The sequence below is a fragment of the Sorex araneus genome, chromosome 7 (assembly GCF_027595985.1).
Source record: "Sorex araneus isolate mSorAra2 chromosome 7, mSorAra2.pri, whole genome shotgun sequence".
NCBI classification, from domain to species: domain Eukaryota; kingdom Metazoa; phylum Chordata; class Mammalia; order Eulipotyphla; family Soricidae; genus Sorex; species Sorex araneus.
The window spans coordinates 61,486,072-61,500,311 of NC_073308.1; the positions used below are offsets into that span (position 1 = coordinate 61,486,072).

General features: G+C 51.0%; 1 protein-coding gene across 4 annotated transcripts in view; it reads right to left on the bottom strand.

Moving 5' to 3' along the window:
- Positions 1 to 14,240, bottom strand: part of DCLK2 (doublecortin like kinase 2) — a 149,170-nt gene that overhangs the window by 16,515 nt on the left and 118,415 nt on the right. For 2 of the 4 annotated variants that reach the window (XM_055144439.1, XM_055144437.1), the window contains 5 exons: positions 11,785 to 11,857; positions 10,646 to 10,754; positions 8,067 to 8,124; positions 2,094 to 2,213; positions 1,754 to 1,900 (listed from right to left, as the gene is read on the bottom strand). In XM_055144439.1, the coding sequence (XP_055000414.1) occupies positions 1,754 to 1,900; positions 2,094 to 2,213; positions 8,067 to 8,124; positions 10,646 to 10,754; positions 11,785 to 11,857 (507 nt within the window). Of the gene's footprint in view, positions 1 to 1,753; positions 1,901 to 2,093; positions 2,214 to 8,066; positions 8,125 to 10,645; positions 10,755 to 11,784; positions 11,861 to 14,240 lie in introns of all 4 variants that reach the window. The other 2 variants (XM_055144438.1, XM_055144435.1) reach the window with 1 other exon arrangement.

The window sequence follows — 14,240 nt, forward strand, 5'->3', positions numbered from 1 at the left end:
ACAGCAGGTGTGCACTCAGGAATCACTCTTGGCAGTACCCTGGGCACCATATGGGATGCCAGGGATTAAACGTGTCTGCTCCGGTGCAGAGAGGGGCTGGAGCAATAGCACAGCGGGTAGGGCATTTGCCTTGCATGCGGCCGATCCGGGTTCAATTCCTAGCTTCCCATATGGTCCCCCAGCACTGCCACGAGTAATTCTTGAGTGGATGAACCAGGAATAACCGCTGTGCATCACTGGGTGTGACCCAAAAAGCCCCCTCCCCAAAAAAAGAATAAAGGTGAAATGCGATTGTACCTTACCCAGACACGTTCCTCTTGAAGGACACAGGGTATAATATGGGCCTTCCGGGGCTGGAGAGATAGTACACTGGGTAGGGCATTGGCCTGGCATAAGGCAGGCCTGGGTTCAATCCCCAGCATCCCATATGTGAGGGGCTGTGCTATCTATCGCTCCAGCTTAGTTACTAAAATACAGAAATCCAAAACCTTGTGGCCGCTATTGTAGCCACCCGACCTCATATCTCTTCATTCTCAGCAATGGGAAACAAATTATCAAATGCTTCCTTTCCAGCAGGTCCGACTTTGGTGGGGGAAACTCCAAACAATAATAGTGAGTTTTTTGTTGAAATATTGAATGTAATCAAAGTAAAGTGAAAGTAAAGTGGAATTTATCAGCTACACAGGCGGGGTGGGGGGCTGGGGAGGTGGGGGGGTTGTGGGGGGAGGTTTACTGTGGTTCTTGGTGGTGGAATATGTGCACTGGTAAAGGGATGGGTGTTTGAGCATTGTATGACTGAGACTTAAACCTGAAAGCTTTGTAACTTTCCACATGGTGATTCAATAAAAAATAAAATAATTTTAAAATTTTTAAAAATTTAAAAAGCTCCAGCTTTTTCTTTCTCTTTCTCAGAAAATTTAATTGATAATAATTTCCAGACTGGGGATAAAGCACAGTGGTAAGCCTTGCATGTTTCAAGGCCCTGGATTTAATCCCTGACACCATTTAAAACCAATTTTTTCTCCCTTCTTCCATTAGTCTGTGCCATTGGCCAAAAGGCCAAAATGTGGATGAAGGGAGCGGGGAGACAGCCCCGGGGGCACAAACACTCACTGTGGTGCCGACGCCCAGGGTCATCCCTAAGGTCACCGTGTCAGCATCCGAGTGTGTTGGGTATACGGCCAAAACCCAAAATACTAAGCAAATGCAAATGTCTTCTGAATGGTAAGAAACAAATGCAAGATATAGATCAGTGAGAAAAAAAAATCCATGAAGGTGTTTAGGGTTACTGAGTTGCACTCTGCTGATTTCCTAAATTCTAATTCTCTCCAGCCTTTCCCACAGGACTGGCACAGACCGGAGTTGCTCAACCTTTTCCGCCTGCTCTCTCGTCTCCGTCACTTCTGTTTTCTTCAGTTCTTACTTCCCTCTGCAGCCCCCCAGTCACGTGATTTTCACCTCCATTCCCCTGGAATATTCTGGGGCTCCACGAGGAGACCAGATGGTCCCCGGTGGAGGGAAAGCTGGTGCGGACTAGAAGCTTCTAAACTTATTTATCCACTCAGCACCCCAGTGGAAATATACGGCTTTAAGCAAACAGAGAGAGAGCACCCCTCAGTTGCAGCTGAGGCGAAGTAATAACTGACCCCACATCATTCCGGGGCAGGGGCTGCGGAGGGCGGGGTTCTGCCTGGGACTGCTGGCGGGACCCAGCGGTGTCTCGGGAAGAAGGGTGCAGAAGCGAGGCACGTACCAAGAGGTTCTCCGGCTTGATGTCCCGATGCACGATGCTGAGACCATGGAGGTACCTCAGAGCGCTGGCCAGGTTGTACACCATGGCGCTGCCGTCCCTCTCGGTGTACTTGGTGGAGGAGGTGATGGCGTCAAAGAGGTCGCCTCCCTGCGGGAACAGGATGGAAGCGGTCAGAGCACCCAGCTGAAGGCAACACGCATGGCTGGAGCAGAACCACAAAATGACACGAGTGCCCCTAAGACGGATGCAAGTTCCCATCCTGCGCTTCTCAGGCTAGATCCTTCCAGCGCAAGTCTCAGGGTTGTGCCCCCCACCGACCCCCCAAACTCCCGCCTCTTACTTTGACCAACTCCATCACCAGGAAGAGCTCCGTGGCCGTCTCCATCTCCTCCACCAGCATGATGATGTTGGGGTGCTTCACTCGGCGCAGGATGGACACTTCGTTCTCGATCAGATGCTCCTGCCAGGCGAGGGCAGGGAGAGAGGGGTGAGGACCCCCAAGCGTCTCCGCTCCCCGCTACCCCGTCTGACGGCAACGACCACAGTCTGCCGAGCTCGTGGCAAAGGAACCATCCCTGTGTGTACCAAGATAACCCCCGCCTGGACGAGCTGCTTTCCAACGGGGGCAGGACCAGCGAGGCGACATGCCCTGGTCACAAACCAAGAAGAAACGGACAACGAGGACCCTACCAAGGACCCTACGAGGGATCCAGGGCAGTCCCGGTGAATTAAGCACTCTGCCGTCCACCCCTCAACTCTGAGACCTCAGCCCACAGCAAAGAGCTCCACAGTTGAGCTGGGCACGGTCATGTCCTGGCTCCTGAGGGGTGAGTGGGCCAACAGGGTGCCAAGAAACCGCTCCTGCTCCCAAGAAACCACTCCTGCTCTCAGCCCCGCACACGCACTTGCAGCAGATTTTCCTGGGGTGTGATTTCTTCATGATTTGCTATGATTTATGTTTCCCTCTATTGTCACAATGACTTTGAGACGGTTTAGATGTTCAAATCCTTGACTTAAAGATAATAGCCCTGAACAGAGAGAACCTTTCTACCACCGTGGCTGATGATTTTAGTGTGGAGAGTCATGATTGCAAAGGCCAATGTGGCAATATCAGACAGACAGGCTGACAGACAGACAGACAGACACACACACACACACACACACACACAAACACACACACACATCGCGAGATGCTTCTGAGGGTGTTTAGGGCAGGGAGTATGGCTTACAAGCTCAGTTTATGCAGTGCTGTAGCTGAAAGCCTGGAGTGTGGGGTCAGAGGACCCCGCCACCTCCTTCATCTCCGAGTCCATCTTGTCTGGGAGAACAGAGATGCCCCGAGCCTGACAAGCCCCCAGCGGAGGCTGAGCTTCCGCCCCGCCCAGCGCCATGTGTCCAGGGCAAGAAGCAGCACACGCCGCCCCTGGTCACAACGGGCCGCTGAGCACAGCCTCGGGGCCAGTCCTGTCCGCCCCGTCCTCTGGAGCACTAACACCCTGGGGATGCTGAGCAAACGCTGGGCACTGTGGGGCCGTGAGCACCCAGCGCGAAGAGGATCTGCTTCACATGTCGAGGAGCTGGGCCCTGCCTCGCCCCCCGAAGGCTGGGTCAATCCCTGGCCCAGAAGTGCCCGGGGAACTGCTGGGAGCGACCCCCAGGCATTGAGCTGGGACTAGCCCCCAAGCACTGCCAGGTGGGACCCTCAAATAAATATAAAAAATTAAGTTCGGGGCTAGAGCAACAATGTAACAGGGAAGGTGCTTGTCTTACATGCAGTCAAACTGGGTTCAACCCCCAGGCACCACACGGTCCCCTGAAGCTGCCAGGAGCCCTCTCTGTGCGCTAGGCCCGAAGGAAGCCTGCGGCACACCAGGTGTGCACGGCCCCTGCAACAGGAAGCAAAATGAAACACGAAAAACTTAAGCTCAGGGGCTGGAGCGATAGCACAGTGGGGAAGGCATTTGCCTTGCATGCGGCCAACCCGGGTTCGATTCCCAGCATCCCATATGGTCCCCTGAGCACCGCCAGGAGTGACTCCTGAGTGCAGAGCCCGGAATAACTCCTGAGCATCGCTGGATGTGACCCCAAAAGCAAAAAAAAAAAGAAAACTTAAGTTCAGTGTGTCTGTCAGTTCAGTTCTTCCCCTTTTGAGTCTACATATTTACCTTTATGCAGGGGGAGACTTGTCTTTGATGCTAATTTAAATAGTGCTAATTTTTTTTTTTTTGGTAAAATAATCACCAGGTTACAGATAAAGTTGTTTATCACCGAGACAAAAGCCTAGAGCAAGTGATATCAAAGAAAGGTAGACCAGAGGCCCTCAGAGACGGCCGGGCCTGTGACCATCATCCTTGGAGCGGGATTTGAATAGCGAGCACTGAATTTGCATAGCAGTCCCAGATCATGGCCAGTGGGCGGTGGGGAAAGCGAGTCCTAGAAGCTGTGAGTTTCTGATTGGGCCTGTCACACTGTCCTTGAGGGAACAACCTACTTTTGAAATTAATCATCATCCTAGGCCAAACACCAGCAGTGCATAAACGTATTTACCAACGGTATCTTCCGATTTTGTATGCAAACCATATGGAATCTGTTTCTAGTATGTAAAGGGACTCTCTAGAACACATTTTCCAGGGAAATATTCCTAAGTATAATCTGATCATCACTGTGTGCCTTGAACTGCACTGAACTTACATTATTCAAACGTCTTTCATTATTTATGTTAAGAGATTCAAGGCCCTAACTCCAAATCATTTACATATGAATCATTTCCCTGAGGCCTTCCAGGGTTCTGGGTGAAAGTTAATGACAAAGAAAACTGCTAACTTGGCAGAGGACACAGCCTTCTCTTTGGCCAGGTGGGTTTGTGGGTTTTTAGCTCATAGAATAGAGAAAGAGAAAGGAATTAAGGGAATCAACACTCTCTCCAAGCAAACTAATCATGGCCCTTCACTTCCTGGCCTGTCCTTTCTGAGTCCCCTCTAACTGCCTTTGTCCCAAGCAGAAGAGAATTCCTCCCTGACCCTCCTCCCCTCACCCTCCCATCCCTGCAATCACCAATCCCTGCCAGGCCAACCTTTGGGTGATGGCCATGGAACCCACCCGTCCACTTCAACTCTGGCCCCGCTGCCAATCTCTCACCTGGACCTCACATCTGCACCGATAGTTTACCCTGGACATTGTATTTTTGTTCGTTTGGGGGGGGGGGGGCGCCCGCACAGGGCTGATTTCCTGGCTCTGCGGTCTGAGGTCCCTCCTGACAGAGCTCGAGGAACCAGATGTGATACGAGGGATCAACGTGGGATTGGCCATGTGTAAGGCAAGGGTCTTAAGCCCCACACCCTGGCCCCAATTTCCAGATTATTGGAGATTCCTTTTTATCCTGGGACCAAGTTGTTCCCCACACAGCTACCTTTGCTGAGCATGGTGGGTGGGCCCTCCCCTTGCTCTCATTGCTCAGTGCCTCTCCCACCCCTCCTCGCTTGCTGATTCTGCTTTCCAGCAAGTCCCACTGTTCGAAAGCCCTGGAGCGAATGAACGCTCACGACTCTTGGCCAGCAGGGACTCTCAGCTACCCCCCAGGATGCATCCCTGGTGTTGCTAAGGACGAAACAGGAAGAGTGATAAAATGTTCCAGTACTGTGATTTCTGCTGTCGGTAGCTAAGGGCCACCAGGAGACACTACAGAACTTGGAAACAGTCTCACGACTGGAAAGAGGGGTCTGCAAATGCGACAAGAGCCAGAGATTAAGGCAGCAGTTGAGGAAGCATGCACCGTGCGTGCCAGCAACCCCAGCTACGATTCTCGGGAATACAGGGTCCCCCAAGTACTGCTGGGAGCGACCCCCTGAGTAGCCCCTAAGCACCACTGGATGTGGCCTAAAAACCCAAAAAAGATTCTGGGAGGCCAGAGTGACAATACAGAGAGTAGGGCATTTGTTTTGAATTCAGCTGACCCAGGGTTCAATCCTTGGCACCTTATGTGGTCCTCCGAGCACTGTCAGGAATAATTTCTGAGAGCAGAGCCAGGTGTAAGCATTGAGCTTGGCCACCATCACCAAAAAAAAAAAAAAAAAAAAAACCACCAACCTGAAATAAAACATTTTCTCTGAGGTTATCTGACACCATGACATCACAGGCCCTGGCGGCAGGGTGAGGGTTTCTGCAGAGGGCGCTGGGCACAGGGAAATGTGAAGATGGGCACAGAGACGACATAAGCATAGATCAAGGGGCCCAGGAATACCACCAAGGTCCCAAGTCTACTTAGAGCCAAAGAGCAGATTTTCCCCTGGAGCCTCCAGAGGGAGCACAGAGTTTGAACTTGTAGCCTCAGAACTGGGAAGGCAGGGGCTGGAGTGATAGCACAGCGGGGAGGGCGTTTGCCTTGTATGCAGCCGACCAGGGTTCGAATCCCAGCATCCCATATGGTCCCCTGAGCACCGCCAGGAGTAATTCCTGAGTGCAGAGCCAGAAGTAACCCCTGTGCAATGCTAGGGTGTGACCCAAAAGCCAAAAAAAATAAAAATAAAAAAGAACTGGGAAAGAGACATGGACAGTCGGGGCCTTGCCTTGCACACAGCTGACCAGGTTCTATCCCTGGTACCCCATCTGGTCCTCCAAGCACCACCAGGAGTTATCCCTGAGCACAGAGGTAGGAATCAGAAGTGAACACAGCTGGGTGTGACTCAAAACCCATAAGAACTTAGAAAATAAAGTGCTGTTATTGTAAGCCACCATCTTGGGATAATGGAAAAAACAGCTTCAGGAAAAAAAGCACAATATATTTTGGGGTTTATGTCCTGTGTGGGCCCCTAACATGTAGGTAGTGGGCAGTGAATGCAAATCAGCACACCAAGAAGGCAGGGCCATTTTTAAGCACCAAAGAGAATGTTCCAGGCTCCTGGCCTGAGGGAAAGGCAATAAATACATACGTGGAATGGAAGGAAATATCATATACAGAAGAATCAGTAAATGCACAAAAACTGTAGCCTTTTCAACAGCCTCCGTCAGTCTGGGCCCAAAGCACCTCTTGCAATAACCTGCTCCGAAGAACCAGGTGTGATGTCTGTCCTTGGGCCCCTGAGGAAGCCAGGCAGGTCACCCTGATGTCAGCAGGATAGAGAAGCCCCCTCCCAAGGCACTGGCAAAAGCCGACCTTGCAGAAAATAGGAAAAACAGGAACTACGGCCTGAAAAGACCCTCACCTATCCACAGCAACAGCCCCAGAGAGCTGCTGCAGAAACAAAGGACCAGGAAAGGAATTTCAAATCCATCAGCACTTCCAACCTAGTAACCTCCTTAGCAACGGGCTTTTACCTAGGAAGAAGCCCCACATGGGGGCAGGTTGGAGAAACCCTCTAAAGGCCACCTTGAACAAAGGAAGCGCACACACAAGCTGCCTGAGCACATGTGCTGCTTTGAGCCCACAGGGCCGAGCACAGGCAGTGCCTGAGCACATGTGTCGCCCGAGCACATGTGTCTTTCTCCTCCCCGCTTCACATAAGTCACTGGTGGGGCCCACGGACATCAACCAGACAGGACCGGGGGGTGGTGCAAGCAGGAGCCCCAAGTTCCCATCGCTGCTCTTCCCGGAGGGAGGAAGGTCCTGGCCGCAATGCCAGCTCCTTGCCTGGGAGGCTGCTATGTGTTTCCTAAGTCTTTAAGCATTATGCACGAAACCTCAATATATCCCAGCCTGAATGGACACTGTAGTTTAATAAAAGGCTGATGACATTTTCAGGATTAATCTTCTGTGTACAACCCAGAGAGCAGAAGTAAACAATAAGACCCTAAAAATAAGTTCTCTTCCACAGCAAGATTTTTTTTTGTCAATTACTGACAAATCTGTTTACACTTTAATCAGATACACAGACTCCTTCCCATAGCAATTTTCCCTGACTGTTTTTGAAAAAGTTCTTTCATACAAGTTGCTTAGAACTTGGCTCTCAAAATGATGACACAATCTAGTCCAATTGCACCAGGCCTGATAAAAAGAGCGACAGTTTATAGGCCAGAGTGAAAGAGAGTGGAAGCACAGAGGGTGAGGGCACTTGCCTTGCAAGCGACTGACCTGGGTTCAATCCCCCTCACCCCTTGTATTCCCCCAGGCCAGCCGAGAGTGCTCTCTGAGTGCAAAGCCAGGAGTAAGCCCTGAGCAGCGCCAGCCGTGCCCCCTGCCCCAACCCCCTGGCCACACACTCGACATAAAAAGCTACTAATTATGATCTTGTCCAGAGCTGGGCTGGAGCTCCAAGGCAGCCCTGCCCAGCGCAGAATGTAAGCATGGGTCTGTACAAAGCGTTTGCCGACACGATACCTTGCCGCAGCATTTGGCTTTATCTATTATCTTCAGCGCAAACTCCTTTCCAGTGGACCTAGGAGACAATCAGAGGCAGGCGGTGAGAGGCAGGGGAGAGAGGCTGCCCTGAGTCCTGACGGCACACGTCGGGGCCCTGCCTGTGCCGACGTCAGAGGCGACGCTGAGGGGTGTCGGGGGAAAGGGCCCCAGAGGAGCCCGGAGCCGCACAGCCTCCTCTCAAACATACCAGTGAGGACAGCCCCCTCGCCACTCACTAACACACCTCTAAATTGCTTAGCTCTGTTGGACCACAGTTGGACAATGATTTTTTTTTCCTTTTTGTCTTTTTTTATTGAGCTGGAGAAACAGTCTGGAGACGACAATGCACCCTAGTTTGATCCCTGGCATCGCATATGGTCCTCCGAGCATTGCCGGTACTGATCCGTGAGCACAGAGTCAAGTGTAAACTCTGAGAGCCACCAGATATGGCTCAAATCCAACTTCTTCCCGACATAAATACATATTTTTTCCCATGTTCCAGCATGGGCTGGAGCGATAGCACAGTGGGTGGGGTGTTTGCCTTGCACTCGGCTGACCCGGATTTGATTCCTCTGCCACTCTCGGACAGCCTGGCAAGTTACCAAGAGTATCTCATCCGCACGGCAGAGCCTGGCAAGCTCCCCGTGGCGTATTCGATATGCCAAAACCAATAACAAGTCTCACAATGGAGACGTTACTGGTGCCCGCTCGAGCAAATAGATGAGCAACGAGATGACAGTGACAGACGTTAGCATGGTTCTCCTTAAGGGTCAGGATAAAATAAAGAAAAATGAATCAAATTAACTATAAATTTTTAGTTTTTGGTACTGCCTCTACATGAATTTCTTAGTCACTAGTTAACTACAATTAAAAACTAAAGTGGGCCCAAATTTTGAATATTCATTTCTCAATCAAAATCCCAGTTAGGATTGGTGCCATCTTATAAGCCACAGCTTTAAAAGCCTGTCTCTGGTGTTAGAAAAATAATTTACTTGCATGCAAGAATCTACATGATATTATGTAATATTGTATCACCGTCAAGGTAATTTAATCTGGACATATCCTTAAAGTCTCTTGGTGCAGGAAAAAATGTTTGACAGCGAACCCAGCCAGGCAAGTGAGTCCTCTGGTTGTGACTGCCTTGTCATGGCGCCCCAAGACACACAGATGAGCCTTCCTGGAAGAAGAGCCTCTTGTTTTCTGTTTGTTTGTTTTGGGCTCATACCCAGTGATGCTCAAGCTTTGCTCAGGAATCACTCCTGGTGGGGCTCAGGAGACCATGTGAGGTGCCGGGATTGCCGTGTGACTTTCATCTAAATTGCTTCCTCACAACATGAACCGAATCCTGCCATGGCTCTCTAAGATGTTTCCAGAAATCAGACTATGTCACTGGAGTGACAATTTGTTTAGCAGACCTAGGCAGAACTGCTTAAAAGATTAGATTCTTTCTTTGCAAATTAGATTCTTTCACTTTCTCCTTCTAGCTCAGTGATATTCCTTTATCATAGATGCCACCATTTTGTTCTTTTTTGTTGTATTTGCTCTTAATACAGAATAACCAAAGGTCAAAGGCAAAAGGACCCTTGAGCCATCCTACAGGACCGAGCTTGGCAAGGCACCGTGTCAGCGAGGATGCCGGGAGAGGGTGTGGGGTGCAGGGCCTGGAGTCCGACATCCACAATACCATAAGGCACAGTGAGCCAAGGGAAACGATGAATAATTTTGTTATACTTTATGAACCAAAAATATGAGCGTCTCCTTAAAAGATGTTGGGGGGCTGGAGCAATAGCACAGGAGGTAGGGCGTTTGCCTTGCACGTGAATGACCCGGGTTCAATTCCCAGCATCCCATATTATCCCCTGAGCACTTCCAGGAGTAATTCCTGAGTGCAGAGCCAGGAGTAACCCCTGTGCATCGCTAGGTGTGACCCAAAAAGCACCCCCCCCCAAAAAAAAGATGTTGGCATCTCTTTGTGCACCAATATAAAAACCTCCCTAAAAATGAAGCCAAAATGGAAAAACTAGTTATCACAGATTTCTGAAAAAGTCCCCACAAATAATACGAATCACCACTTAGAATAAGTGCAATAGTGACCTCACACAAACTCTAGCTGGAGTCTTTCCAGCTTTAATATTGTTTATAAGAGGCCTGGATTTGAAAAGAATACACTGACGCTGGCCAAACCACACCGAAACATTAATGTAGAAGCACAGTATAAGCAGAAGGTTGGTTGATACTGTGGTGGTTGAATGAGTTGAAACAAGACCTGGCACCAGTGTCATGGTTAAGTCTTTCTCTTTCTTCTTAATGAAATTTACTCTTTCCTCCCCAGCTGGTGCGTGAATTCTGGTCATACATGTAAAGCGGGGCTCCACCTTGGAGCATACTGTATTTTCCCTTTTCAAATTGCTGGTGGGAATGCAAAATAGCTGATACCAAGGACAGAGACTCTTGGGGAAGAGGAAGAGACCAACAAATTTGGTTCCTTGTGGAAAGGATAAACTCCAAGGGAGAAAAGCCCATGGAGGTGACAAATGGCATCGTCCCCATCTACTCACCGGTCCATGCACTCCTTGACCACAGCAAAATTGCCGTCGCCGATAACCTTCCCGATCTTGTATTTCTCAAGGAGAGTTGATGAGTCAGAGCACCTGTTTCCATTCACACCTGCAAATGTGGATAAAGGGAGTCTAATAAATGCTCAGCATTTCCCCTTGACCCCCATGTCTGTGAAATAAATTACAATGCATTATTTCAAACTGTGGAGAAACTAAAGCGTATCTGAATTTGTCTCCTGAATAGAACACCTGACTCACCAATTTCCTTCTGACCTTGTTAGCTGGAGTCAGAAACCAACATAATCCAGAAACCTAACCAATTCCTGATCTACCAGCTGAAATAAATGATAGGTTTGGGGCAAAAGAAAAATCCAGCAAAAACTCTTTACACTTATTTGGTCGACTCTTGAAAAAGGGGAAGGGAATAACTGTGGGGATTTTTTTTCTTTTTTTTGCTTTTTGGGTCACACCCAGCGATGCTCAGGGGTCACTCCTGGCTCTGCACTCAGAAATTACTCCTGGTGGTGCTCAGGGACCATATGGGATGCTGGGATTTGAACCCGGGTCGGCTGTGTGCAAGGCAAACATCCTACCCACTGTGCTATCACTCCAGCCCCAAATAACTGTGGGGATTTACTCTTAGAGGAATTCTCAAGGTTTTTCAGAAAGTAAAATTCAATACAGAGAGAAGACCACGTGGCGACGAATTTTTGGTTCAAAATCTTCTCCCAAATCAAAGACAGGGCAGGAAGAAGAAATAGCTGAAGATAGACAATGTTTCACAGGTACCCTAGTGCACAGTACATGGCAGATGGGGGGGGGGGGAAGACATTTTTGGGGACCAGAGAGATAGAACAGGGGCTAAGGTGCTTGCTTTGCATCCCACCAATCCTGTTTCAAATCCCCACCACCACCTATGGCCCCCCAAGCACTGTCATATGTCACACCTAGAGTGAATGTGGAACTGGAATAGACTCATTGGCTCCAGAGGACAAGACAATAGATCTTGTCCTCTAGAGCCTAAATAGCCAACTCAGGGACACGCCCTGCCCTGTGCGGGAAGATGTGCATTAGCACAGGTGCGTTTGGGATGGCCACCATGTTGGCATAGCAGTCAAAATCACCAGACTGAAAGTTACCTTCAGGACTCAGGCAGCGTTCAAGTTCAGGTCCCCCATTTACAGTGGAAGATGACCTGCCGTGAGCAGAAATCTGCTGCAAGAGGAAAGCGGTGGTTACTCACGAGGATCAAGTCACGGTTTTGTAGGCTGGTTTTTACATAGATCCTAGGAAACGCTTACCTACCGGAAGTGTATGACTATACACGGGAAGTCTTTCTCTTTATTGTGTATTTCTCCCCATTTCTATCACACTGAACTCAGCTTCCTTAGCTGGACTGATACTGTTAGATTCGGTCTTGACATAAGGCACGTTACACTGGAAGGCTCACAGCTGAACAAGTCATTTACTGGCATTAAAATATATCTTAGGGGGCTAGAGCGATAGCACAGCGGGGAGGGCGTTTGCCTTGCACACGGTCGACCCGGGTTCGAATCCCAGCATCCCATATAGTCCCCTGAGCACGGCCAGGGGTAATTCCTGAGTGCAGAGCCAGGAGTAACCCCTGTGCATTGCCAGGTGTGACCCAAAAAGAAAATATATATACATATATATATATATATATATATATATATATATATATATATATCTTAGAACACAGGTAAGCCTAAGAAGCTGGTGCAGATTTCTGTCCCAAGGCCACGCCACCGGCCCTGCAAAAGGCAGAGGGCAGAGCGCCAGCTCCACTCCCGGGCTACAGGCCCTCCCACCCCCTCCAGGGTCCCGGAACCCAGCGTTCAGCCTCCCCCTGCCTCCTGCTCCAGTGCTGAGAGCGGAAATTACTCTTGAGCACTGTGAAGATACAACTACCAGGAACCCAGGAAACATAAAAGGTAAAGCCGGCCAGAAAGACAGCTCGAGGCTTTGCATTCTGTCCCCAGCACCACATGGTCCTGAGCACTGCCAGGAGTGACGCCCGAGCACCGAGCTCAGAGCAGCCCCTGAGCACCGCCAGGTGAGGCCCAACGAGAAACAGAACCCAGCTCTGCTCCGGCGACCTCTGTCTCCTACGGGCTGTGCCGCTTCATCCCGGGCCGCAGCGAGCTGGCAGCACTGGGCACGCTGGGCACCCCCCACCCGACCTCGCCGGGCGAGAGCATCAACCCACAGCGCCTGGGTGGCACGGGCGAGCCACGCCCCCCAAGGGACCTGACAGATGGCAGCGCCAGGGTTCCTTCCCGACTCCAGACACGGGTTCTGAGAGACGTGATCACACTAGGGGCCCCGGGGGAGAAGCCGGGCTCGCCCCCAGGGGGTCCTGCAAGGCAGGAGGAAGGGTGACGGGGACAGCTATGGCGGCCCGTGCTGGCGGCCCACTCACCTTCCTGCACACCTGCCTGACTTCACAGAGGGAAATGCACAGAGGCCTCTGCTACCCCCAGCCTCCGTCCCCACAAAGGAACCAGCGGCCCAGTCCCGGGGAGCCATTTACCCACCAAACACCAAGCACAAGAGGTGAGCCTGGCCCCCAGCAGAGACTGAGACTGAGTCCCCAGGACAACACGCTCCCTCTTGGGCTTTAGTTCCTGTCCCCATTCTCCACTCCACACAGAGGTGAACTAGGCATCCAATAGTTCTGGGGTCACTGGGGTGGGGGGAGGGAGGGAGAGAGAAGGAGAGAGAGGAAGGGAGGGAGAGAGGGAGAGGGAGGGTGAGGGAGAGGCAGGGAGGGAGGGAGAGAGGAGAGAGAGGGAGGGAGGGAGAGGGAGAGAGAGAGGGAGGGAGAGAGAGGTAGGGAAGGAGGGAGAGAGGAGAGAGAGAGAGGGAGGGAGAGGGAGAGGGAGAGGGAGGGAGAGAGGAGAGAGAGGGAGGGAGGGAGAGAGGAGAGGGAGGGAGAGAGGAGAGAGAGGGAGGCAGGGAGAGAGGAGAGGCAGGGAGGGAGAGAGGAGAGAGGCAGGAAGAGAGGAGAGAGAGGGAGGCAGGAGAGAGAGGGAGGAAGAGGGAAAGGGAGGGAGGGAGAGGGAGAGAGAAAGGGAGGGAGAGAAGGGGAGAGGGAGAGGGGGAGAGGGAGAGAGAGGGAGAGAGGGGAACAGGGAGAAAGAGGGAGAGAGGAGAGAGGGGAGAGGGAGAGAGAGGGAGGGAGAGAGAGGGGAGAAAGAGGGAGAGGGGAGAGAGAGGGGGGAGAAAGAGGGAAGAGAGAGGGGGAGAGAGAGGGAGAGGGGAGAGAGAAGAATAAAACAAGGCAAGCCTTTCAGCAGAGATTATGAACTAGTTTTAAATACCAAAGAAAAGTCAAACCTCCAGGGGAAAGTGAAAAAGTCCAAGGTCAGAGCTACTGTGGATTTACATTTCACAGCTTGGAAAAGAAGTTTCGAAGTTCAGGAGGTCAGAGCGCCCACTTGAGCCCTGCCAATCAGCGTGAGATACTACCAGCCCTTTCATCGCACGCCACCAATCTGGGCAATCTTTCACCACCGGCAGGCCCGGGAGACACCCTCCGATAAAACATCAGCACATCAGACAGTTTATAATCTCA